The sequence below is a fragment of the Pygocentrus nattereri genome, chromosome 23 (genome assembly GCF_015220715.1).
Source record: "Pygocentrus nattereri isolate fPygNat1 chromosome 23, fPygNat1.pri, whole genome shotgun sequence".
NCBI lineage: Eukaryota > Metazoa > Chordata > Actinopteri > Characiformes > Serrasalmidae > Pygocentrus > Pygocentrus nattereri.
In genome coordinates this window covers 23,450,173-23,474,043 of record NC_051233.1, presented here as the reverse complement: position 1 = coordinate 23,474,043, position 23,871 = coordinate 23,450,173, and the positions used below count along the sequence as shown (strand labels likewise).

The window sequence follows — 23,871 nt, the reverse complement described above, 5'->3', positions numbered from 1 at the left end:
TAAATCTGAAAGTCTGAAATCTGTTACAACCGGTATAAGCTCGGCCTCATGCTTTAAAACGAAGACTATAAAAATACTTTAGTTTTAACAAGCTAAAAAATATGACCAATTACTGACAGTTAACTAACGGTCGCAGCACGTAACGTCAAATTCCACATGTTTTGTGGCACGTGACCTCATTCAGAAACGAGGGAAGGCCTTAAAGGGGAATTTCACCAGGTCTCGAAATGTCTGCGTAATTCAAGCAATGAGATGTAAACAGTCATTCGGAGTGATTTGTCATGTGTAGAGAAACTTACAGACTTCTTTACATGGGTGGTGACAGAAAACAGGGGTCACAATGTCTACAACAAAAATACAGCCATTTATTTTCCATCCTAAACCACCAGCCCACCCAGTCCACTTCCAACCCCTCCTCATCCCTACAAATTAAACAGGGTTTATTTGTTGTGGGAGTATAGGACTGAAAAATGTAAATTACTTCTGCTCTAATTGGTTGCTCTGCATTGTGTTTCGTTCAAAAATTAGTCCTGGGTGAAACATTCTTTACGATGTCAGCCTAAATGGGCAGCCAAATGGTAGGCTTAACTGCTGTTGGCTGAATAGGTGGATATATGCAAATATGTCGGTTTTCATGACGTCACAAAAACAACGAATTCATATGAAACAATGAGTTTCCATAAACGGACTGTATGGAGTGGGGAGTAATATTTTGAAGCTTGAACAATGCTAATAGTGAAGAAATTTAAATGATATGGGAATCTATGATATGGGCCCTTTAAAATGTTCAAAAGCATGAGCTGTAGCCTTGAAGTTAACACAAAGAGGATTTGGCCCAGATAAGGGCAGAGTCTGCTAAACGGATCCAAACGTTGGCTAGCTTTGTCCATGCCATCACATCAGGTCTAGGGTTTGATCTCACACACACACACACACACACACACACACACACACACACACACGCACACACACACACACAAACTGCTTTTTGGAGAATTGTAGTGATCCAGCTCCCCACCCCTGTGAACATCTGGAGCTGAGCACACCAGGACCCTCCAAAGACTCTCAACACAGTCCAGACCGCAATATAATTGGAAGGCAAAGAGGCTGTATTCATTCTCCATATCTTTCCTGCATTTAGAAAAAATGTGAAAAGTAGTGCAGTTGCAGGGCTGCAGCTACCAGGCATAGAGAGAGGATAATCAGTCGAAGATCGTGCCTTTATGTTTCATGAAGATTTCTGTAGGCCTAAGAGCAGAGGAACAAAACTGGGTGGATGAGAGAGTTGCTTTGTAGCTGAATTTGTAGCTGTCATAACATTTCAGCACTGCCAGTTTGTCCTGACCAGGTAAGAACTTTCATTATACTCCTCTTTTAAACTTTTTGAGTATTTTCTGTAAATCTGTCAAGTTTCTTAGCAGTGAAGATTTTGAATGAGTGCTTGTGGCTTCTAACTGGACGGCCAGAGTAAAAGCACACACTTAAAAAAGATGGTTGCTCAAGGTTTCTTTAGTTAAAGAAAATAGTCATGTATAAAAACCATGAACACTCAAAGAACAACTGCATGCTTAAATGGTTCTTTGCATCATAAAATGTTTCTGAAGAACCATTTTTGGAAACTGTGATGTATATGATTCTTTTTGAAACTTTTTTGAAAATGGTTCTGTGTTGCATCATAAAAGGTTATGCTATTATTACAAGCTTGACATCGTAACAATAGCAGAACCCTGTTTGGCGCTACTGTATATAAAACCATATACAACACATTCTCCATCAGTCTGAAGAATCATTTCACCATACAAAGAACCATTTAGACATGCAGAAAAGGTTCTTTGAGTGTTCATGGTTCAATATAGAACCCGTTTCTTTACTAAAGAACACTTGATTTAAACTCCATATTCATAATCAGGTTTTTATGTCCAGATGTAAAATACAAAACATTTGTATGATGAAAAATGAGTTTTCACTTAATTTGTCATATTAAATCCAGGCCTTTGCTCAAGCGAGTCTACTGATTTTTGCCTAAACATTAGAAAATCTAAATATGAATAAAAGTTAAATGTAATTAAAGCAGTTGTTCATCCAAAGTATGACTCTAAAAAACATCACTTTAGGCCAGTCAGAACAAGATAAATAGCATTTTCCCTTTCATACTAAATTTAGTTGGTTCCACCTTAAATGGAGCCTTAAACAGTTACATGGGGTGCCTATACAGCGCATATACACACAATAATATAAAGCTGCTGCAAAATTTGAAGCGGAATGGAACATATGAATAAGATTCTGTCAAATAGGAAGCTGTCAAAATCGCTTTATTGACTATAAAAACTATAATTGCCACCTTTATAAGACACATAAAATCTGTTTTTAATTATGTTAGCTATTAATTTTTTTCTGTTATGCACAAAATTGTTACAAGTATATTTACACCATTTTGAGAAGAACCTGCCTTTGTCATTTTTGTCAGGTTGTTGTTCACACATCTTTTCCGATCATTTATTTTTTATTATTATGCATTTTTCATTTTGTAATTTCTTTTACTTATTTATGGCCTCTTAGACCCACACCCTTTTGACTGTAGTGCACATTGACTGTGTCTGTAGTGGGAGGCTCTTATCTAGATCTCAATTTTATTGGCAGTATAGTTTCTGTATGCTTCCCACAGTCTTTCCTCTCTCCACCCAGTTCTAATAACGTTTTATGTCCGGGAACAAATCAGAGCCAGCTCTGCTCTGCGACCTGGGAGTCCACTGTGTTACTTTTATTACACAAGGGTATCATTGAGCACAGCTGTTTAGGCTGGAGTGAGGTCAAACATGAACATAGTACAGTTTCATAATATTCAAAGAGCACCTGTTTAAAAATGTGCATAGAGTGATTTCTGTAGGGAGCAAATCATTTCCATAGCTTTACAATGAAGAAAGGCTGTAATTCCCACATCGATTTAAAGGGGAATTCCACAGAATTCTCAATGTTTCTGTATAATTCCGTCATTGCCATGTAAACAAAATTATTCAGGGTGGTTTGAGATGAAATGGTCCGCTGTCAGAAAATTTGAGCCCCAGATTTCTTTACAGTGGTGGTGATAGTAGCCAGGGGTTGCCATGTCTACAACACAAATACAGCCATTTTATTTGCTTTCTAAAACCACCAGTGAACCTAGAGATGCCTTCTGAGCTTTTATATGTAATGTTGATGATAGGAAAATAGTGGTAAATTCAAAGAAATTCAGTTTTCTTTGTGGACTCTTTTGCACAGCAATGCCCTGCATGTACCCTTCTGCCATGAATTGATTATATTAAATGGATTGAAATACATTTTAAGCTAAATCCTTACCATAAAACAACGTGTCAGACATTGGGCAGCATATATCTAACCATGGTACAGCTTTCTGTGAGGGAGCTTTTAGAGGCATTAAACTCTCTATGCCTCGTTCCTTTCACAACCAATGTGAGCAATTGTGACTCAACATGTTTCTCTAGAATGGAGCATCTCACACCAAATCACTTTGAATAGCTTTATTTCAGACGCTCTATGACATGCTGTTATCTGTAAACATGGACAAAAGCAGTAGCAGCAGTAGAAGGAGCCAGGATCTTATCAGCGCGTTTGGTGAATTTATAGATCAAGCACCACTCATTGTACCACAAAAGACTGGCTGATTAAATTTGGATGAACATTGTGGATGTTGTGTGCAGTTGTGGAACAGCTGGAGCAGCTGCTTTGCATTGCTCAATCACAATGTTTGTGATTTTTGAGACTTTTTTACCTCTTGGCCATGCTGTGGCACCTGCAAGTTATTAGCTATGTCTTAAACAATGAAGCCAAGCTCTTATTACAATCCCCTTATGAGCTGCTGGTGCTCTGCTTTGGTATTTGTTTAAAGAATGTTTTGCGAATGCAGACCACGCCTTGGTAAGTGAGATAATGAGAGGAGGGGAACTCTGAAGAATTTTGGGCTAGAGTTCGGTACGGCTTCTGCTGGTCATGAGAAGGTCGACCCCCCATTAAAGATCAATTGCAGGCGTGGACAAGGTTGAGGAGAATGGGGAGGAGGTGGGGTGCGAAATTTGTCATGAGTAGGAGGAGTGAAGGACTGGTTAAGTAATTAAGTAGGAAGAGTTTAGGCATGGTCTTTCCTCAAACTTCAGTTATGTCATAACTCCATTTTAAGTAGTTCTTATTTACTGCTAGTTGTAAAAAAATGAGAGGTCTTCAATGGTTATTTATTAAAAGGAATGGTTCATGCTTAAATAGTCCTTTGCATGGTATATTTGTTTTTCAGATTGATGGAGAATGTGTTGTATATGGCGCTATATAGAACCTTTTTGGAAATGGTTCCATGTAACATGAAAAAGTATTCTGCTATTGTTGCAATGTCAAGCTTGTGACAATAGAAAAACGCTTTTTGGTGCTATATAGAACCATATCCAAAAAGGTTCTATATAGCATCATATACAGCACATTCTCCATCAATCTAAAGAGCGATTTTGCGATGCAAAGATCTCTTTAAGCATGTAAATGGAAATTTGAGTGTTCATGGTTTTATATACAATCATTGGCCCTTATTTATTAGACTTCCTAAAGTAATAATACTGATCTAGGATCAGCTTATGCTTTTTATCTAACGCTAAATAAAATGCCATGACTTGATGAGACCTGATCTTAAATTAAAGCTTTTATTCTAAGATGCTCGATAAATGTGGACCATTGTCTTTATTAAAATAGCACCTTGCAGCTCCAGTGCGGCAAACTTCAGACGCCGACATATCTTGGCTGGCTTACATTGAGGTACGGATAAAAGAGTGTAAATTTGATTTGAACAGCCACACTCACTACTTTATCTCCACGTGTTCAATTTTATCATCTTTCGTGCACATGCTCACAGCTTGATATCTTTCAACAGCTGTATTTTCAAGTTTCTGCTCAATGACTTCCAAAGAAGTGAAGAACAGGGGTGCCAAATCCCTGAAGGAGGTGCAGACAGTGACTGAGGGGTTGAAGATGCTCTACCGACAGAAGCTGCTTCCTCTGGAGAAGTACTACAGCTTCTCAGACTTCCACTCTCCAAGCCTGGAGGATGCAGAATTTGACAACAAACCCATGATCCTGGTGGTGGGTCAATACTCAACAGGAAAAACAACCTTCATTAGGTGAGTAATGAAGTGTTTCAGTAATGATGTATGAATTAGCTCATATTTCAGGTTGAATTCAATTGAAATGAGTTGAATAAACTTTGTTTGCCCTGATGGGCAACTCATAACTCGGCATATAAACATATGACAAGAACATACAACATAAAGACATCTACAGACAACTAAAGACAGACATCTTCATAGACAAGATAAATAAATAAAAAACATAGATTGATCAACCTGATGGCCTCAGGCGCAAATGACACTCTTCATCAGACAGGCAGACATCTAAGGCAGCAATAACATGGGCAGCAAGTACAGTACTGACAGAGTGGAGGACACGTGGAGGGTCATTCATGATTTAATGGCCTTTTTAGAGGAAGAACAATTATTTGGAAATAAAAAATCAGGTTTTGTAAATGGTTCTAATTGTTTACACTTAGAGAGTTAAATCAGCAGTGAAATACAAAGTTTATATTGCATACTTTTATAGAAAGTTTTATAGAAAGTTTTATAGAAGGTATGCAACATAGATTAACTCACAGAAAAAGATTTTAACTTCATAAGCTGGTAAATGTGTTGCTAGCATTTTGAAGGAATTTACATGATTTACAAGGAACAGTGCACAAACACTGCTGTAAATGTGCCAGTTTAGTCACCTTGGCCAGTTTTCAACACTAGTCAGGAACAGAGAAGACAATAGTGCTGACCAGAGTAAATCGGATTACATAAACCAGCAATGATGCATATAATGATACAAGATAGAAGAAAAATAAATGTCAAAAATAGTCTATCTTCTTAATTTTTTGCAGTTTTCTTTTCATTTTCTCAAGTTAGTTCAGTCAAAAATCATCCTAACATTTTTAGTAGTGCATCTAAGTTAGGTCACAGAATACAGGCTGTTTACAAAATAACCTACTACATACTGCTCATGTGCTGATTGTACCCAAAGATAGTGATAATGATTAACATGTATTTCCCCTGTACACCAAAATACCTAACTGGCCGACATTTTATGGGGACATAACCCCCTAGTTAGCCCCAAACAATCTAACAGACCCGGATTCAGGATACATGTGGATACATAAACAACGGCACAATGAAAGCCCTATCAGTTTCCTTCCTAGTTTTGAGGTGAGTTTGTTTATTTAATGAAAGTTATCTGAAAATTGTTACTGCACAATTTGGTTAAAGCAGTAACTTACCATAATTGGTCCAAGGCAAACAATCCACATAGCATCAGCTTTTCATTCTCACGTCTTAACTACACTCATAAAAAGGAGTTCTTCAGGGGTCTTTAGAAAAGACAATGGCTCTATTTAGAACCATGAGTTCAATATAGAACTATTTCGTGGTTCTCTGCATGGTGAGCTGGATCTTCAGATTGAACAGAATGTGTTGAAAATGGTTCTATTTAGCACCAAATAGGGTTCTGCTATTGTTACGATGTCAAGTTTTTAAAAAGCTTCTATAAGGAACTATATGCAACATGAAATGGTTCTTCAGACTGATAGAGTATGTGTTGTATATTGTCCTATATAAGTTGTATATAAGCTTTTTGAATATGGTTCTATATAACACCAAAAAGTGTTCTGCTATTGTTACAAGCTTGACATCATCAAGAAGCCTTTTTTGGTGCTATATAGAGCCATTAAATACAATATATTGTGTTGTATTTGATTTTATAAGATATTTTCATTTTAAGTAAGTTCATTTTATAAAATAATGAACAAGGCATCTAAAATACTTTTGGATGTCTAGTTCAAAATATCTATAATGCATGAATTATTATTGAGTAAATAAGAACAATTATTAATATGACAGGTGAACTTTTGAGCAGTTGTATTTGTTGTTGTGTTTTGGTTGGGTGTGTGTATTTTCAGATATCTCCTTGAACAGGACTATCCAGGAGGCAGGACTGGTCCAGAACCCACGACTGACTGTTTCACTGCCATCATGCATGGGGACATTCAGAGGGTCATCCCAGGCAATGCACTCGTCGTAGACCCCAACAAACCCTTCCGCAAACTCAACCCCTTTGGAAACACCTTCCTGAACCGGTGAGTGAGAACAAATGTGATTGATTTGCCAGTTTATTAGTAACACTTAACTTGTAGTAACACTCACTGGCCTTTATGTTAGATCTTCATGTAGGTGTCTGGCACCTAGCAACTCAGTGTATGAACAGTTGGCCAGTACACCAGTAGAGGAGAAAAAAATCTACTGCTATTAAGGTGTGACTCAAACTGCAGCCACTAACCTGTAACATAAGCAGTGGCTGTGGAACCAGAGTGCACTCTTGAGAAAGGGTGGTGCAGGATAGAGAGTTAATTAACTGTGCGTCATCTTTGGGATGTTAGACATTCACAGCGGCAGAGTTGTCAAACTTTGGAGCACTGAGGCGTTTAAGACATATAAATTAGAGATGAGGAAGTTAGGAGGTTGAAAATTGAACTTTCAACTGATGAAAATCTTTTTTACAAAGATGCATTTATGTGGTGTGAATGTAATGTGGATAAATCTTATCTGGACTTTATTCGGATAAGACACACATGAAATTACATGTAAATAGACATTGAGTCAATCCCTCATGACCTCAGTATTTCAGTGTAGTTTTCAATGATTGCTTGTTTCTGTAGGTTCCAGTGTGTGCACTTTCCAAGCCAGGTCCTGGAGAGCATCAGCATCATTGACACGCCAGGAATTTTATCCAGCTCTGAGAAAAGGATAAGCAGAGGCAAGGCACAACAGAAATATACAAGAGAGGATTTTCCAGGCCATGGACGTAAAAGATTCAAACTGATGTTTAACACCTAGAAGTCAAGAATATTTCAATGTAATTACATAATTACATATTTAATTACATCGTGAGTTGTACAAAGAGTTACATTTACAATCAATTTATATTTTGCGTATATTATAAAGGGGGTCTGACTGATTTTTTAACAAGTCAGCAATGGTTTCTTACTGAGAGTTAAACAAAGTCATTAAGATTGGTTTGATGTGAAATGGTGAAATGTATCCACTCAGAATACATTACATGCTGACAGCAACAATGTCTACAATTTTATTTATTAACCATTTTATTTACTTTATTTATTTATTTACTACCCAAAGCGACCGGTGAACCTACATGTGTTTTCTGAGTTGATATATGAAATGCTGATAATGATACCACAGTGCCATGTCTAAATTTTAAAACATGCGCTGCAAAACTATCAAAAAACAGTGTCTCTGGCATCAGGTGACGTTTTCATAACCACGTGATGTAATAACTTTCTGTGAGGGAGCTCCTGTCACCACTGCTGTGAGTAATCTGACTTTGTTAATATCTTAACCATTTTATTAGGCAGAAATTTTGATAAATTGGTGCAATTCCCCTTTACTGTGACTGCTAAAGGTTAGACTTGATTGCTCACAAAGGTCAACAACTGGAAAATATACAAAATAAATATGATTGATATCTCAGAAGGGATAGATTACCCAAAAAAACAGAGAATGGAAGAGTACAAATTAGCATTACAGTCTTATTTGCAAATATCTACTTGATTCCTATGAGCCTTTTTTGAAACTTAGCATTTTAGGTGAAGCATATTAAATTCTTTTTTTCTATTATTTTGTTTTACTGACTTCATACTGAGCCTTTTGACATTAGGCCACAGATTTCTTTTGTCATGCCAAACCCTGCAACATGTCTTTTTTATGCAGTATAACTGCAAGTGATTTTCATGGGTGGGGCTGTATTCTTACTCACTGATGTCATCCTCACCATCCATAAGTTACAACCTGCCCATTACGAACTGCTGTGGAAGTGGAGGCCTTGACTGGTCTCAGCTCAGTTCTTTTACACTCTTTGCCATAAAACACAGTGCACCTCAAGGTAGGAATGCTGATCTGTGATATGTGATCTGCTTTTGAGACATTAATCACCATAAAGAGGGAAAGGAATCTGATGTTAGGTCAGCACTCCCAGCACTGGGCTGTGAGATTTTGTACATTTTCCCACAGGTCCCCAATGAAGCCCAAAGAAAGGCCCTCATTTCCCCAAAACATTCTAGAATTAAGATCATCTTAACTTGCAAAAAATGATTTGAAACTATTTTCCTTTTTCCCTAAATGTAGCTGATCAGTCAAGACATATTTGGGGTCAGGGGTGGTGCCTATTCTTTGTTTTGCACAGGTTTTTTTCTTCTTCCCCAAACTAGATAGACATGAATAAACTGCATAAGTTTTACAGATGTGTTTTGTCCAGTTTTACAGATATGTTTGAGTAAGAACCCACATAACAAGTCTATTTCACATTACCTAAAGGGGAATTTCGCCCCCATACGGGCAAAATAATACCTCATGATTGGATTTTAAATATTTGTGGTGTTTTAACTGGTCAAATTAAAGGGCTCATATGATATTTGATCAAATATAAGAAGCTTCATGCAGCATGCAAACTTAATTAAAATGTAAAATATCTTGTTCACTCTGAAGTCCATATGGTCTATATATGGAAATTAATCTGCAACCTTTCAAATTTTCTGTTTTTGTGATGTCACAAAAAAACATATTTCCCTATTCAGTCCACAGCAATGTGGCACCACCCATTCATACTGAATGAAGTGTTTCTGTCACGCATCCAGCAAGTTCTCAGAAGCTCTCTCTCTCTCTCTCTCTCTCTCTCTCTCTCTCGCTCCTATCAGCTCCCAGGCACCTGAATTCTAATGTGCATCACCTGTGTGTGTAGTCATGTGACTTATAATTTCATTTATAAACACAGTGCATGCAATGAAAATAGGACTTATTTACATATTTCAGTCTTAAAGGCAAAGAAACAAAAACACCCTGATTATTCTAAGGGATAGAGAAAAGTTGGAAAATGGTGGTATAAAACTGAATGTTTTAGAACATAAAACAACACAGATGTTGTAAGTGGGCTTCAAGGGGAAAAATAAAATATGACATAACTGTAGAATATGTATGTAAAACTTCTATGAGCTGTTTTTTTAGTCCTTTTTAACCTTGTATATCCAGTGCAAATCCCAGCGAATATGTCTTGGCTGTATAAATTTGATTTGGGGCCAAACTGCCTTTAACACAGATGCTGTGTTCCAGTTAGACATGCTGTATTCATATGACCTAAATACAGTGTTACAAACTAAGAAAAAGCCTAGTCACCTAGAAACCCTAGTTTCTTGGTCTTTCAAACGTTAAACATCAAGTTTGATATTCTAACACAAAAAAATGTATTAAAACAGTGATAGAGAAGAGTGTTGCTAATTAAGTGGAATTGTAAATACAGTGTTTTATTGCTTCCCCCAGGATATGACTTCCCAGCAGTTCTTCACTGGTTTGCGGAGCATGTGGACCGCATCATCCTCCTTTGTGACGCCCATAAGCTGGAGCTGTCTGATGAGTTCTCCCGCACCATCACAGCCCTGCGGGGCAATGAGGACAAGCTGAGGGTGGTGCTCAACAAGGCTGACATGGTGGACTCCCAGCAGCTGATGAGGGTGTATGGTGCCCTCATGTGGTCGCTGGGCAAAGTGTTTCACACCCCAGAAGTCCCGAGGGTCTACATCGGCTCCTTTTGGTCCGCTCCTCTGAGGAAGACGGACAACCGCAGGCTGTTTCAGCAGGAGGAGGAAGACCTGTTTGCAGATATCCAAAACTTGCCTCGCAACTCTGCCCTGAGAAAGCTGAATGACCTGGTAAAGAGGGCTCGCCTTGTGAGGGTAAGGTACTGTTGTCAAATGTGTCTTGCACATTAATGTTCAGAAGTTTCGAAGCGCTGTAATTTTCAATTTCTAAGAACCTATGAAAAAGTAAGGCATTTTAGATGTATTCAGGATGATGAACAGCTGTAGATGATTGTAGATGATGTAGAGCTGTAGATGATTCCATAATGACTGAGCTTATGGAACATCCAGAATGCCTTGCATTTAAAGGGCCCAAATCTTGGAAAACCACATTTTCTTCACTAAAAGTCTTTGATGTAGCATATAAACCCTGATAAAGTTTCAAAGCATACTGATCACTCCCTCATCCATGGTTTGTGCATGAAATCTAAGCTGCAAAAACATTTTGAATTCATGGGTTCTTTCACAGATGTAGCAGAAAACAACTAATTTACATATAGTTATAAGGAGTGTTTCAGTCTAGACTATTTTTAATGAGGCCCCACACAGAAGAGCCAATCAGAGGTGAGCTAATTTACATAAAAGCACACAAGCATTATTAATGGATCTAAAAGAAAAAGGTGTGTGTGGATATCGGCCCTTCAAAAAGTAGTGATCAAAAGTTGACCAAAAATGATTGCAAATCACAGTGTTTATTTGTTACTGAAATATAAAAAAATAAAAATAAAGCATGTAAAAATATATTTTAATGTCCACAATCTATATTGTATAAGTTCTTACTATATATAGCATAACAAAAATACTAAACATGACAAAAGTGTCAGAGATCTACAGCAGATTTGAAGGTTATTCATTTCAATGAGCCTCCATGTAGTTTCAAATGAAGATAATTAAACATGCCTTTTTTGTTCTTACAACTGGTTGTTTGGCTCTGTTTATTATTATTTTGAGCTTCATTCTGTTGGGTGGCAACTGGTTTTAAGAAAACATGGTGTGTCATATCCTGTGTCATTATTCCTAGCAGCTTTCTCTAGAGACAGTAAAGATGGCAAACAACAGTCTGAGAGAAAGGTCCCTGCTGGCTTCAGAAACTCTTCCTCATTGTATTGTTTGTTTGCCTTTGTCATGGCACTCACCTCAAAATGGGAAGCTCCCTTCCAAGTTCTATCTTTCATTTTCCATGGGAAACGCTAGTTGCTGTAGAAAATATGCAAAAAGTTTGTTCTCAGTGTGCTATGTTTTACAGTATAAATACTTTTGGACACATACTCTGAACACCTCGTGGCAGAACAGACTTAATGACAATTAAAATCTTACATATTTAGGTGGCTTATCAAATTATTATTATTAACAGCTTATTATTATTACGTAATTTTATACACATGCAATGTTTAGACCTTTCTGGTGGAAATATATCATTGCACACAACACGTGGAAGAACACTTTGTGATGTTGGCTTCGCTTTGGACCCCTTCCCTGAATGGATGAATCTGATGATTGTGAGCACATTGAAAGAGCATTCAGAGAGTACTCAGTCAAAACTCGGTGAAGGATGTGTCTTTAGAGGATGTGAGTGAATTATCTACTGTTGCCATCATATCTTCATTAGTATGATGTTGATTTTGGGTTTGAGACAAACATTCAAGTCAGACCTTCTTTTAGAGCATGTGTGATGGCAATACACAAACACGCATGATGAGGTCTAAAAAAGTCCCACAAAACCTGAACCAAAGGCCTCTGACTTTTTAAATGATTATTCTAATGCATATGCTTTACAGTGCGGCTCACAGTGGAGCATGCATGTCATATTTTAGTGTATTTTTTGCTCCTGACTCAGTAATCTACTTCTGTCAAATTTCACAAAAAATCTTACATACTGCAGCTTTCAATTCAGACAGTGAACAGTAATTGTGCATTCAAATGTGAAGTAGTGTGTTCTCTGCAGAGAATGTGTTATTTTACTTAGAAATCAGTAAAACATCATTTGAGCAAACGTTTGCGTCCAATTATATGATAAGCTTCAGGCCTTTTTTATGTGTTTTCAGACATGTGACTGTTCATGGATGGGTAGCGTTGTGATGTCACTGTCTGCTCCATATAACCTTATGAACCATCTAATAGAAATAGCTTTTAAACTCACTCACTTACTCGCTTACTCATTTTTAGCAGGTTAAAATGCTTCCAAAAGGGGGCGCCATTAGCAGTTAGCTAACTTTTAATGCTTCATAGAAGTAATGCTTCGCATCATTGACACCGTGCCCTCGGTCACATGGATGATTTGCCAGATGAAGACTCTAGATTTTAATAATGTTTATACATTACATCAAACTCTTTTATTTTAAAATAGGTAAGAAAACTTCCATGATATTAGCCCTTTAAGATGCTAATGAAGTCACTCTAAATCTTTGCTTGGACACATGGACACACATTACAACTTTGTAATGAATCTCCTTGAGTCTAACTAAAGCTGATCCCTCTGCCTTCCTCTAATTCCAGGCCCATGCTCACATCATCAGCTCCCTGAAGGAGGAGATGCCACTTATCTTCCGCCGAGACAACAAAAAGAGGGATCTAATATATGACCTTCCAGTCATTTTCTCCAGGATCCAACAGCAGCATCAGATCTCACCTGGAGACTTCCCTGACTGTGCAAAGATGCAGGTATTTTACAGTTCATATCAAACTCATCAAGTATGCATTTGCATTTATCCTCTGCCCCTAATTTTCCTTTGTAAAATATATGCACTTGTTGAGCCCTTGGAGGGGCAAGACATCAAGTTAACATTAACAGCGTGAACAAATTTACCCAAAAATCATTGAATTTGGAAAGAATTTACTTTTCAAATATGAAGAAAGACCTTCAAGAAATCTCTGTACTCATATGGAAATTTGATATATAGCAATGTATGTCATATATTTGACATACATTCACAAGCACTTTAATAGGAACACTGCTAACACTGGGTAGGGCCTCCCTTTGCTCTCCAAACAGCCTCTGTTCTTCTTTGCATGGATTCCACAAGGAAACGTTCCTTTGAGATTCTGGTCCGTGTTGACACGATTGCATCATGTAATTCTTGTAGATTTTCCAGGTGCACTTTCATGCTGCGAATCTTCTGTTCTACCACAGCTTCGGGTGTTCAATTGGATTTCACATCTGGTGACAGGCTGAGATGACTCTTGCTTTGTCACAGGGTGCATTAAGATGCTGAAAGTAGCCATTAGAAGATGGTAAATTGTGACCGTGAAGAGATGCTCATGTCAACAACAGTATTCAAATAGCATGTGGCATTCAAGATTGATTGTTATTGATTGTTGATTGATTGTTACACCACCTCCACCAGCCTGGACTATTGATACAAGGCAGGTTGGATCCGTGGATTCATGCTGTTGGCACCAAATTCTAACCCTACCTTGTACTGTACCTATATAAATATATGAAACAGTGTACAGCAGTTCTGCAGACGTAAATGCCTTGTTAATGAGGATGGCCAGACTGGTTCGAGCTGACAATAAAGCCACTTGGATAAACATCCTGTACAGTTGTGGTGAACAGAAGACCATCTCAATTAATGTTTTTGAAATACTCAAACCAGCCGGTCTAGTACCATCAATGCCACTGTCAAAAACACTGAAATCACACATTTGACCCATTCTGATGATTGATGTGAACATTACCTCAAGCTGCTGGCCTGGATGTGCGTGATTTTATGCAGTGCACTGCTCCTGCACGATTGCCTGATAAGATAATTGCTTGAATGAGTAGGTGTACAGGTGTTCCTGATAAAGTGCTTAGTAAGTGTGTATTAGTAAATATGGATTTCCCTTATATCCAACTTAGGTTTGTCACTTATGAATATGTATGTGACATGTATGCCAACAAAGTTAAATTTGGCCATTTTCAAATATGTGATATATATTTCAGTCATATATCAACTATACTAACACATCTGTGTAACACATATTTAACCAGAAATGGTAGAAAATGTGATCATTAAGATGATACATATTATATATACATATATAATATTCTTTATTTCTTCTGCATACTTCCTAATGAAATGAACGTTAGTATAATATCTAAATAACTAAACTCATGCACATTGCAAGCAATGGAATACATTAAAATATTATTTTAATGTTAATAATTCAAAATTTAATATTTAATAGCAAATAGATAACATAATAACAATTATATCTGTACTTTGATGCATTCAACCATGTGTAAGACATATATGTATGATCCATATATTATCCATATATGTCCAATATTTGATACTTTTTAAAATAATATTGGTGCACCACATAAATGTCTATGTATTTTAAAATCTATGCATGACCAGGTGCTGAGAGCATGTTAAAGCAGTACCGAAATGTGGGAATTGTGTTTTTTTAACTTTTCTATATGTTACTTTGGCAGGAGCGACTCATGAATCACGACTTCACCAAATTTAAAGCCCTAAAGCCTAAACTCATAGTTAATCTGGATGAGCTCTTGACCAACGACATTGCCAAGCTGATGCCTCTTCTGCGGCAGGAGGAGCTAGAGGCAGCTGACCAACCTGGAGTTCAAGGCGGTGTCTTTCTAGGGATGGACAGAGGCCCATTTTTTGAAGGAAACCCGTTCTATTATACAGGGCCCAGTGGAGAATGTGATGAGATATCTGGTGAAAGCTGGGTGGTCTCAAAAGATAAGCCTAAATATGATGAGATCTTCTACAATCTTTCTCCTCATGAGGGCAAGCTGAGTGGGACCAAGGTGAAGGACTGGATGGTCAGGACCCGGTTACCCAGCTCAGTCCTGGGCAGAATTTGGAAGCTGTCGGATGTGGATTGTGATGGCATGCTGGACGATGAGGAGTTTGCCTTGGCCAGCCATCTGATCGAGGTGAAGCTGGAGGGCTTTGGGCTTCCACCAAAGCTCCCTTCCCACCTGGTGCCTCCATCCAAAAGAAGACGCAAAGCCTCAAACATAGAAAACGAGGACTGTGAGAATGCATAGAGACTTATCTGTAAATGTATATAAGTCAAAGCGGATGAACGGTGGCTGGGGATGAGAGGATACTTCTCACTCAGCTTCAAGAATGCATTTAAAGTAAACTTTCAGACGTGTCAAAATGAAAGTGCACAGAAAATATTACAGATGTTTGTATACACTCCAGCAGCGCCACAACAATACCATTATCTATAAAATATTAAATGAAGAGTCAACACAAAGTATATATATTTACATTTTAAAGCTTCTGCCTGAATTCCTGTAATTTGATCTCATTATCTCATCTAGCCAAAGCCCAGGAACCAAAGATAGTTCAGATTTCAAGATGGTGCACACAGAGTAGCTTATGAAACACCATCATGAAAGAAAAATCCACTGTGCGTGTTTGCTTGTTATATACCTTCAGATCCATTATATACATTCAAAAATAACTGAATTTAGACTGTCGCTTAACGAAATGCCAAAAGGCAGGAGAACTGCTGTCATTACAACTCATTTTGAAATGACTTTGTTTATATCAATTCAGTTGTGTGTTATGTATTTGTACATGCAGTGTAAACAGAGACTATTATATCCCTTCATAAAATAAATAACTATGATGTCTATGTTTTTTTTCATTCCTCCACAGTGATCACAGAATATACATCTAATGTAAAGTCTTTGTGGACCACTCAGGCCAGTCACGTATATTCACAAACACAGTAATAAAATACGACTTTTGTTTACCAAAAATCGGCTTCTAATGAAGATTTAAACATATATTGTAGTGGATAACACCTCTGCCTTCTACACTGTAGACTGGGGTTCAATCCCCACCTGGGTAAACACCCTATACTACACCGATAAGAGTCCTTGGGAAAGACTCCTAACACCACCTTCGCCTACCTGTGAAAAATGATCAAACTGTAAGTCGCTCTGGATAAGATCGTCTGCCAAATGCCATAAATGTAAATGTAAATATATTCCGTTTGAGTGTTTGCCGGCGGGCCTCCCACATGTTCCGGAAGTGGAATAAAGTGGAGCCTCTTGCTTGTTGCTTCGCAGCTCTTTGGCCTTTAGAAAATGCTCCGTTCGCTCCGCCTCGCTTATTTCATAACAACCGAGACAATCGGTCCGAGACCAGCCACACTGGTGCCTGCGCCTCTTCGACAAGCCGATCCTTGTAGGCATTGTTTGGACCAGACAAGGTCCGTCACCACTGCAGCAATGGGCGTCAAAATTCACATAGTCTACTGGTAGGTCACCCTAGAGCTATTTATATCACAGGACCAAGCCTGGAGGAAAGTAAGCGCTCAGAATCGTATTTGTCTGCAGATGTAACTGAACGGGAGTTTCGTGGCTCTGCAACAGTCGAGACCGTCTCGTTTTAGAGAAGGAAGCGTAATTTTGCTAACATTTAGCAGTTTGAGCACAGAAGACAGCTAAGGTCGGATATTGGTTGCTAGTTTCCGTGATTTCCACGTTGGCACTTTCTTTTGCTTGAAAAGGCACGAAAGCTCGGTAGAGGAACGGCATTAAACCAGCCGGACAGGTCGCACTGGTACTTTCTGGAAACATGTATTGTTGCTGCAGTAGCTGCGAGGATGAAACTGGCTGCCCGGGGCACCGCAATGTAACTGCTGCACCAATTTAAGGTGGACCGGGAAAATGTAAGATGCTTATTGGGCAGTAGCTTGAGTGTTAATGGACCGCACCTTAGACGCTCAGAGAGGCGTGAAGCTGAAGTAGCTTCTTTCTTGCCAGCTTCCTGTTCCACCTTTAGTGGCGCATCATTTACCGTTTTATAGCGTCGCTGATTCGTATAAAGGTTGCAAAGCTGCTGTACCGTTTAAGGTGGAACGGAAAATTCAGTCCCGTCACTCAGTCAGTCCTAAGCATGATGAGACCAGCGTCTCCAAAGCCCGAGATTACAGCTCAGTTTACCTCCTTACTACCAGTAATGCCAGCCTTACAAATGGCAGACAAAGGATAAAAGTCTCCGAGCCAACAAATCCAGTTTATTCGCGCTGAATCCTTTTATGCAGAAGTCTGTAACTAGGGTTTTATTATCTATTATATGGCACATTTTGAATGGGCTGGACCTCAATGGTTTTATATCAGTAGATTTATATTGCAAAGAATAGAAAATTTGTCAACAAGGCAGCTTTTCTGCATGCTTAGGTTATAAACTTTAAAAATGAACACATTTAGTGTGTATTGAAGTTTTTAAGTGTTTTAATACCTGATATTAATATATGTTTGTTTTGGTTTATTCCTTTCTTTCTAAGCGGTGGATGAGGGTATAGGCCCAAGGTATGTTTCATATTGTTCCACACATTGTCATATTGTATTTATTCTGCATTTCTTGCCTTAGTGATTGTTTGAGTTTCTGTTTTTTTTTTTTTTTTTTTTTGTTGCAGTACACCAAACTCAAGACGTTGCTTGAGGGTGAATTTCCAGGCGACCTTGAGATTGTAAGTGGGGTAAACTTTTTATTTAGTACACTGGTAAGAATGGCTGTGAGTGATGGTTAATGGATGATGACCTGCGATGTGGCCTCTTCTGAAATCTCTGTTTTGGTGCAGAGCTGTTGGCTCTTCTGTTTTGCCTGTTTCTGATCAGTATGGAGCTTAGCCTTGTTTTTCACATATACAGCACTGTTGGTGTACAGGGTGTAAAAAGTCAAGTTTTTCTGCAATAAACTTTTGTAACATATTAGACCAGTGGTGACTAAAGGCCAACCCCAGGGCCAAATTTGTCCCACGGGCAGATTTTAATTGGCTCTCTTTGAAAAGTTTGGACACCCCTGTGCTAGACAAGCCCAGTACTGTTGCCTAGGCTCATATGTCATCTCAGAACCCCTAATCTCTGAGAATCTAACTCTAATATTGACCTCAGTGAGTGACAAGCAAGCCACTTCTGTTGTGGATCAGGCAACACCCTGGTAACCGCTGTGGTGTAAACAAGCCTATTGCAGAATTTGGCAGACTTCAATAATAGCAGTCTTCTTCCTTGCTTTACGTTGTGCCATAACTGCAAATGTAAATGCAGAAATGGTGAAACAAAAGCACATTGTCAATGTTTGGCGTTATACAGTCTGTTTAATCTGTTGTCCTTTTATGTTGGATTAAATTAATGACTGACTGTTAAAGGGGAATTCCACTTAATTTTTTTTTTAATCTCTGCATTTTTTTTTTTTTTGGCAAAAATATTCTCAAAACCATCCTAAAACAAAGTCAACATATTTGTAACCACTTTGTTTTAGAGGTTTGTTTTAGAGGCAGTGAATGCTATAGGTGTTGTGTTCCTATCACCACCAGTATAAAAAATTCTGACTCAGTAAGTTTCTCTAAAATAGAGCATATCACACCAAACCGCTCTGAATGACTTTTACATTATAATCAAATCAAATCAAATTTATTTGTATAGCGCTTTTTACAACTGATGTTGTCACAAAGCAGCTTCACAGAATTCCAGAAAAGACAAAGTTTTAATAAGAAAGAATTTTCCTGTAACTCAGGGAATGTTTTTGATAAGGTCACTGATACAGTATTTATGAATAGGTCAGGGCCTGAAAGGGTTGCTGAAGGTATTGCACCACCCCCTTGTGGTGGACAGTGATTATTACCAGAACCAGTTTATGGGGAGTCTGGCCACTTCCTGTTTCTTTCCTTATATCAAAAATATGACTGCAAATGAAAGGGGTGAATGGAGCTAAACGGCTAAAAGTGAAACATTTAACTTGCTTTTAACCATTTGTGCAGGACCTTCCTTTAATTTTGGAAAGTAGAAGGATGTATTCCTTTAAAAAAAAATGAAAGAAAATATACCTGTATATTTTTTCTATAGCATACTGCTACTGAGTGGAGCAGCTCAGTGGCAGAGTGAAGTGTAATGAATGTGTATAAGGTGTTGTTATAAAGTCCTGTGTGGTTCAAATCTGTTCAAAAATATAACAACAGTGTTGACATATTTCATGCTGTTGATGTTCTGTGTTTAGAAAACTGCATCATTTTTCCTCTATAAAAATGTTTAAGCATTAAAAAAGAAAAAAATTGCACAAAAGCTCTACAACTTGCTCTTATTCATTGTGGACTCAGGAGCACTCTCTAGTGTTTGGCAAACCCTGAAGACATTATTGAGTGGCAGTGCTCCTCACTACATTACCTAATTATTCTGATTATAATGTGCATTCTCTGAATGTGGACCTCTATTGGTCAGTGTGGACTTTTTATAGCAGAAAGTTTTCTGTCCACATTAGTGTTCTAACATTGTTTTCAATAAGTTTTCGCCTTGAGACGGTAAGAAAATGCTATATTGAGCATGAGCACGTGACACATTGAGCTATGAAGGTTTCACAGTTTCCACAGCAGTGTGTAAATGAAACATCCTGCCCTGGAGAGCTTTATTAAAAAGATGATATGTGGGTGTTTAAGCTGTTTCTGGGTGGATGGATGGCCAAAATGGAGAAGAACATGTTTTTGAATGCATCTGTGTTATAGTGTGGGCAGAACCTGTCTGATGTTAGCTGATGTGTTTGGGTCTTCAATGTGCTTGTGGATATTTCACAGCTAGTACATGGTAGCATTAGATGCTTCTTTTTGGTTGCTGACCTGAGCGAAACATTTTCCTACATCCCAGACATTGTAATACTGTGAAATTGTCACTGACTGGTGTGAACTGATGTGTTGATATATGTCAATCTTCTTTAAAGCAGGTCTTGTTATTTGCTGTTTATTGTGCACTTATTTATGTTTCTCCTTGCAGTCTGGTGAGGGCACCCCCACAACATCTGGGTGGTTTGAGGTGGAGGTGAATGGCAAGCTGGTACATTCAAAGAAGGTGTGTAATATTGATCCTGCATGAAGATATTACAGTTTTTAGGTATTTCATCAGTACATAAAGAGAGATTAGTGATGGCATCAATCTGGTACTGGCTGTCAGGCAGAAATCAGCAGAAAATGTTAGATAAGGTATCATAAAGATTGAAACCAATACAGTTGCCTCATAAATGTAGCCTTAAATACGCACAGATCTGTGAACTATTGTAAGATAACTTACAGAAGGTGATCTGAGCTGATTGGTCTGACTCGCTCACAAGGGCTGGGTTGCCCATCACTAGTTATGAGTGTGTGCGGGTTGTGTTTGTACTGCATTTTAATGTATAACAGCCCTGGTGCTCCGATCCCAAACTTTACAAAACATATTTACTGTGATTTTAACTCCTCAGGGCAATCAAATGAAATGCTCCATTCAGGCGATATATGTTTCTGCTGTATAAAAAGGCTGTTTAGCTGCTGTTTGTTTTTTTAGCACCTGTTTTGGCAGGCTGTTAAAGTGCCAGCATGAAATCTACACATAACATGCATGAATTTACAGAATGGTGATGGCTTCGTGGACAGTGAACAGAAAATGGCCAAGATTGTGAGTGCTATTGAGAAGGCCATGGACAAATGAGGCTATGCTGATGTTAGAGGTAAGAAACACATGAATTACTCAAATACACCTGCAGCACACCAGTCAGTTCCTCACAGTATAGCACAACACTGACGATATTACTGTGGATATATCATAGTTCTACAAGGAACAATAGTTCCATTAAATGCTCTATATGGAGGTTCATTGTTTAGTCAGTAGCCTAGTGTTCATTACTTTCAGTTCTTCATCTTCATTGCTTATAATTAAACCTGTTAAATTGCCATGATCAGTCTCTGTTTGCTTAATAATGATGCATTAACATCAACTGCCAAAAAGGCAGACTGACACATAAAAAGATTTTATCTTCTCAGGAGATCCACAGATACAGTACCATGCAAAAGACCTAGGCAGCCATGAAAATTGTTAGTCAAGAATTGCTAATCATCAGAAGGGAAGCACCATATTAACCTGACCACCTTCTCACTCATGCTCAGCAGGCTGAAGATTCTCCTGAAAGGGTGCTATTAGCACTCAAATAGATTTTAATGGCTTATATGAGCAGCAGTGCTTTGCATCAGTGACGCTTTCTCTGCTTGTTTAAAGCTACTTTACTCAGTGTTTTCTGCCTTTAAAAACACCACATAAAACTGGACTGAATACAAATAAATATAACTACAGTAAAAAAAAAAGCAAGAAAGGTGTATATTAGTTGCAAGTGGATAAAATCAAAGTATATTGATATTAATTTATATTTATTGTAGTGGTAGCATTTTTCTCCAATCAACAATAACTTCCCACCCAGTTAAACAGCTTCGCATTTCATTTTTTCCGATGGCCTAAGATTTTTGCACAGTGCTGTATACCCGGATATGCTGGCACTTAGCCAATTACATTGCAAGGTTAATATTTGTTGAATTATATTTTTTTGGTGTTGTATTGTGGATGCAGATATTTCAATAACTCTCTCTTTCTCTCTCCCCCTTCCCCTCCTCTCCCTCACTATTTTTATTTATTTATTTTTTATTTATTCCCTTCCGGCAGTTTGTTTGTCTCTGTTTGTTGATCTCCCTGGCAGTGCAACAATGATGGTGACTTCCGAAGTGTCTTTGACACGGACGTTGCTTGATGCTTCTCGCGCTTCCAGGGGGGAGGCTCTCGGAGTGGGCAAACTCTACTTCTGAAGTTGTTTTACATAACGTTAAGGGAATTTACACAGACAGAACATCTTCAGCTTTGTTCTTTTTTTTTTTTTTTTTTTAAGCATTTCCCTGTTACTGAAAACGCACAAGCAACATTTTGGCTTTGGAATATTTTGAATATTCATGCAATAATAAAAAGGAAATAAATTGTCAAATCGTTTGTCCTTTTTTCTTTTGTCTTTTTACGAAGGAAAAGCAGGGTCTCGCCAGCAATAGCGGATTATTATCAGTCTCCTGTGTCTTTAGGACCTCATAACTTTAGTTAATTACTTAATATTTTAATGCCTTTGAATTTTCATCATGTCTGTGTCTGTCTGTCTGCCCTGCGATGGACTGGCGACCTGTCCAGGGTGTATCCTGCCTTTCGCCCGAAGACTGCTGGGATAGGCTCCAGCATCCCCCCGCGACCCTGACGGAGAAGCGGCTTAGAAAATGGATGGATGGATGGATGGATGGAATATTCATCATATTTATAGTATAGATATACTGTAGACTACCCAGAAAACATCTGTGTCAAGTTTAAACACTTTTATATTACAGCGGCAAGCCGCACTGTCATATACAAGCACGTCATATATAAATAATGTTTCTAAAGTATTGTAGAAGTTATAGAGTCCTTTTCAGAGAGATATTGTGTCCCATTTTAACAGTATTTTTATGGCTACTCACAATCTTTCATAGTTAGATTTTGTTTTTGTGTAGTTCATTTGGTTATCAGACATCCTTTTCCTGAAACAGTAGAATAGAATAGAATAGAATTCAACTTTATTGTCATTGCGTATGTCACAGGTACAAAGCAGTAATAACAGTAAACATCTTTGCACCAAAAATAGAATAGAATTTCTTGGCCCACTCACATGTAATAAATCAGTTACAATGTCTACCTGTGAAGAATTATAGATTTATTTTAATAAAACATTTTAATGAAGATGATAGAGTGGACAAAGACATGAAAAAGTGGTCCATGATATGACAAGACAGACAAGAGCTTTATATTTACAAAAACAGCAGTAGTTTCATTAACAGAGTGTCTAATAAATACTTAAGCTTATATTTGACAGTGGAGAGTGGCTTTGGGTGTGTGATTGAGGCAGAATGAGAAAGAGGGGCATTTATTCCAGTATGACTGGGTGCACAGCAGTTATTGGACTTCTTTAAAGAGCATGATATGATGATTATTCTGATTTTATGAAAATGACTAAATTAATCATTAGAACGCCTAAATTATTAACAAACTTCTTAAAAAGTTGTTATTCCACCACTTAAAATAGTCTTTCAACTTAACCATGCAGCATGTTAGACATGTCAAAATCTCCACATAAAATGATATAAAATATACAAAATTCATTTTAAAGTGAAGGTTAACACCGATCAGGCATAACATTATGACCAAGTCCATCTGTTTCTCTGCATACTTTGTTAGCCCCCTTTTACCCTGCTACCCTGCTCAGGACCCCCATAGAGCAGGTACTATTTGGGTGGTGGATCATTCTCAGCACTGCAGTAACACTGACGTG

General features: G+C 38.0%; 2 protein-coding genes across 2 annotated transcripts; both read left to right on the top strand.

Moving 5' to 3' along the window:
• Window positions 1-1,103: 1,103 nt before the first annotated feature.
• On the top strand, window positions 1,104-16,326 carry ehd2a (EH-domain containing 2a). The gene is made up of 7 exons (XM_017696877.2): window positions 1,104-1,348; window positions 4,907-5,153; window positions 7,019-7,195; window positions 7,775-7,872; window positions 10,446-10,858; window positions 13,259-13,423; window positions 15,183-16,326. The coding sequence occupies exons 2-7, from the start codon at window positions 4,930-4,932 to the stop codon at window positions 15,762-15,764; spliced, it is 1,659 nt and encodes a 552-aa protein (XP_017552366.1). The 5' UTR covers window positions 1,104-1,348; window positions 4,907-4,929; the 3' UTR covers window positions 15,765-16,326.
• Window positions 16,327-16,835: 509 nt separating this feature from the next.
• On the top strand, window positions 16,836-22,509 carry selenow1 (selenoprotein W, 1). Its single transcript, XM_017699183.2, has 6 exons — window positions 16,836-16,993; window positions 18,026-18,050; window positions 18,158-18,211; window positions 20,505-20,579; window positions 21,117-21,213; window positions 22,197-22,509. Exons 1-5 carry the CDS (start codon window positions 16,965-16,967, stop codon window positions 21,192-21,194), a joined length of 261 nt encoding a protein of 86 aa, XP_017554672.1. The 5' UTR covers window positions 16,836-16,964; the 3' UTR covers window positions 21,195-21,213; window positions 22,197-22,509.
• The last annotated feature ends 1,362 nt before the right edge of the window (window positions 22,510-23,871 follow it).

What these genes read in the sequence shown, in the direction of transcription:
- ehd2a (XM_017696877.2), top strand. Translation starts at nt 4,930, where the DNA reads ATGACTTCCAAAGAAGTGAAGAACAGGGGTGCCAAATCCCTGAAGGAG. An exon ending in GGAAACACCTTCCTGAACCG is followed by an intron (nt 7,196 to 7,774) that starts GTGAGTGAGAAC and finishes TTGTTTCTGTAG; the next exon opens with GTTCCAGTGTGTGCACTTTC. An exon ending in CTGACTGTGCAAAGATGCAG is followed by an intron (nt 13,424 to 15,182) that starts GTATTTTACAGT and finishes TTACTTTGGCAG; the next exon opens with GAGCGACTCATGAATCACGA.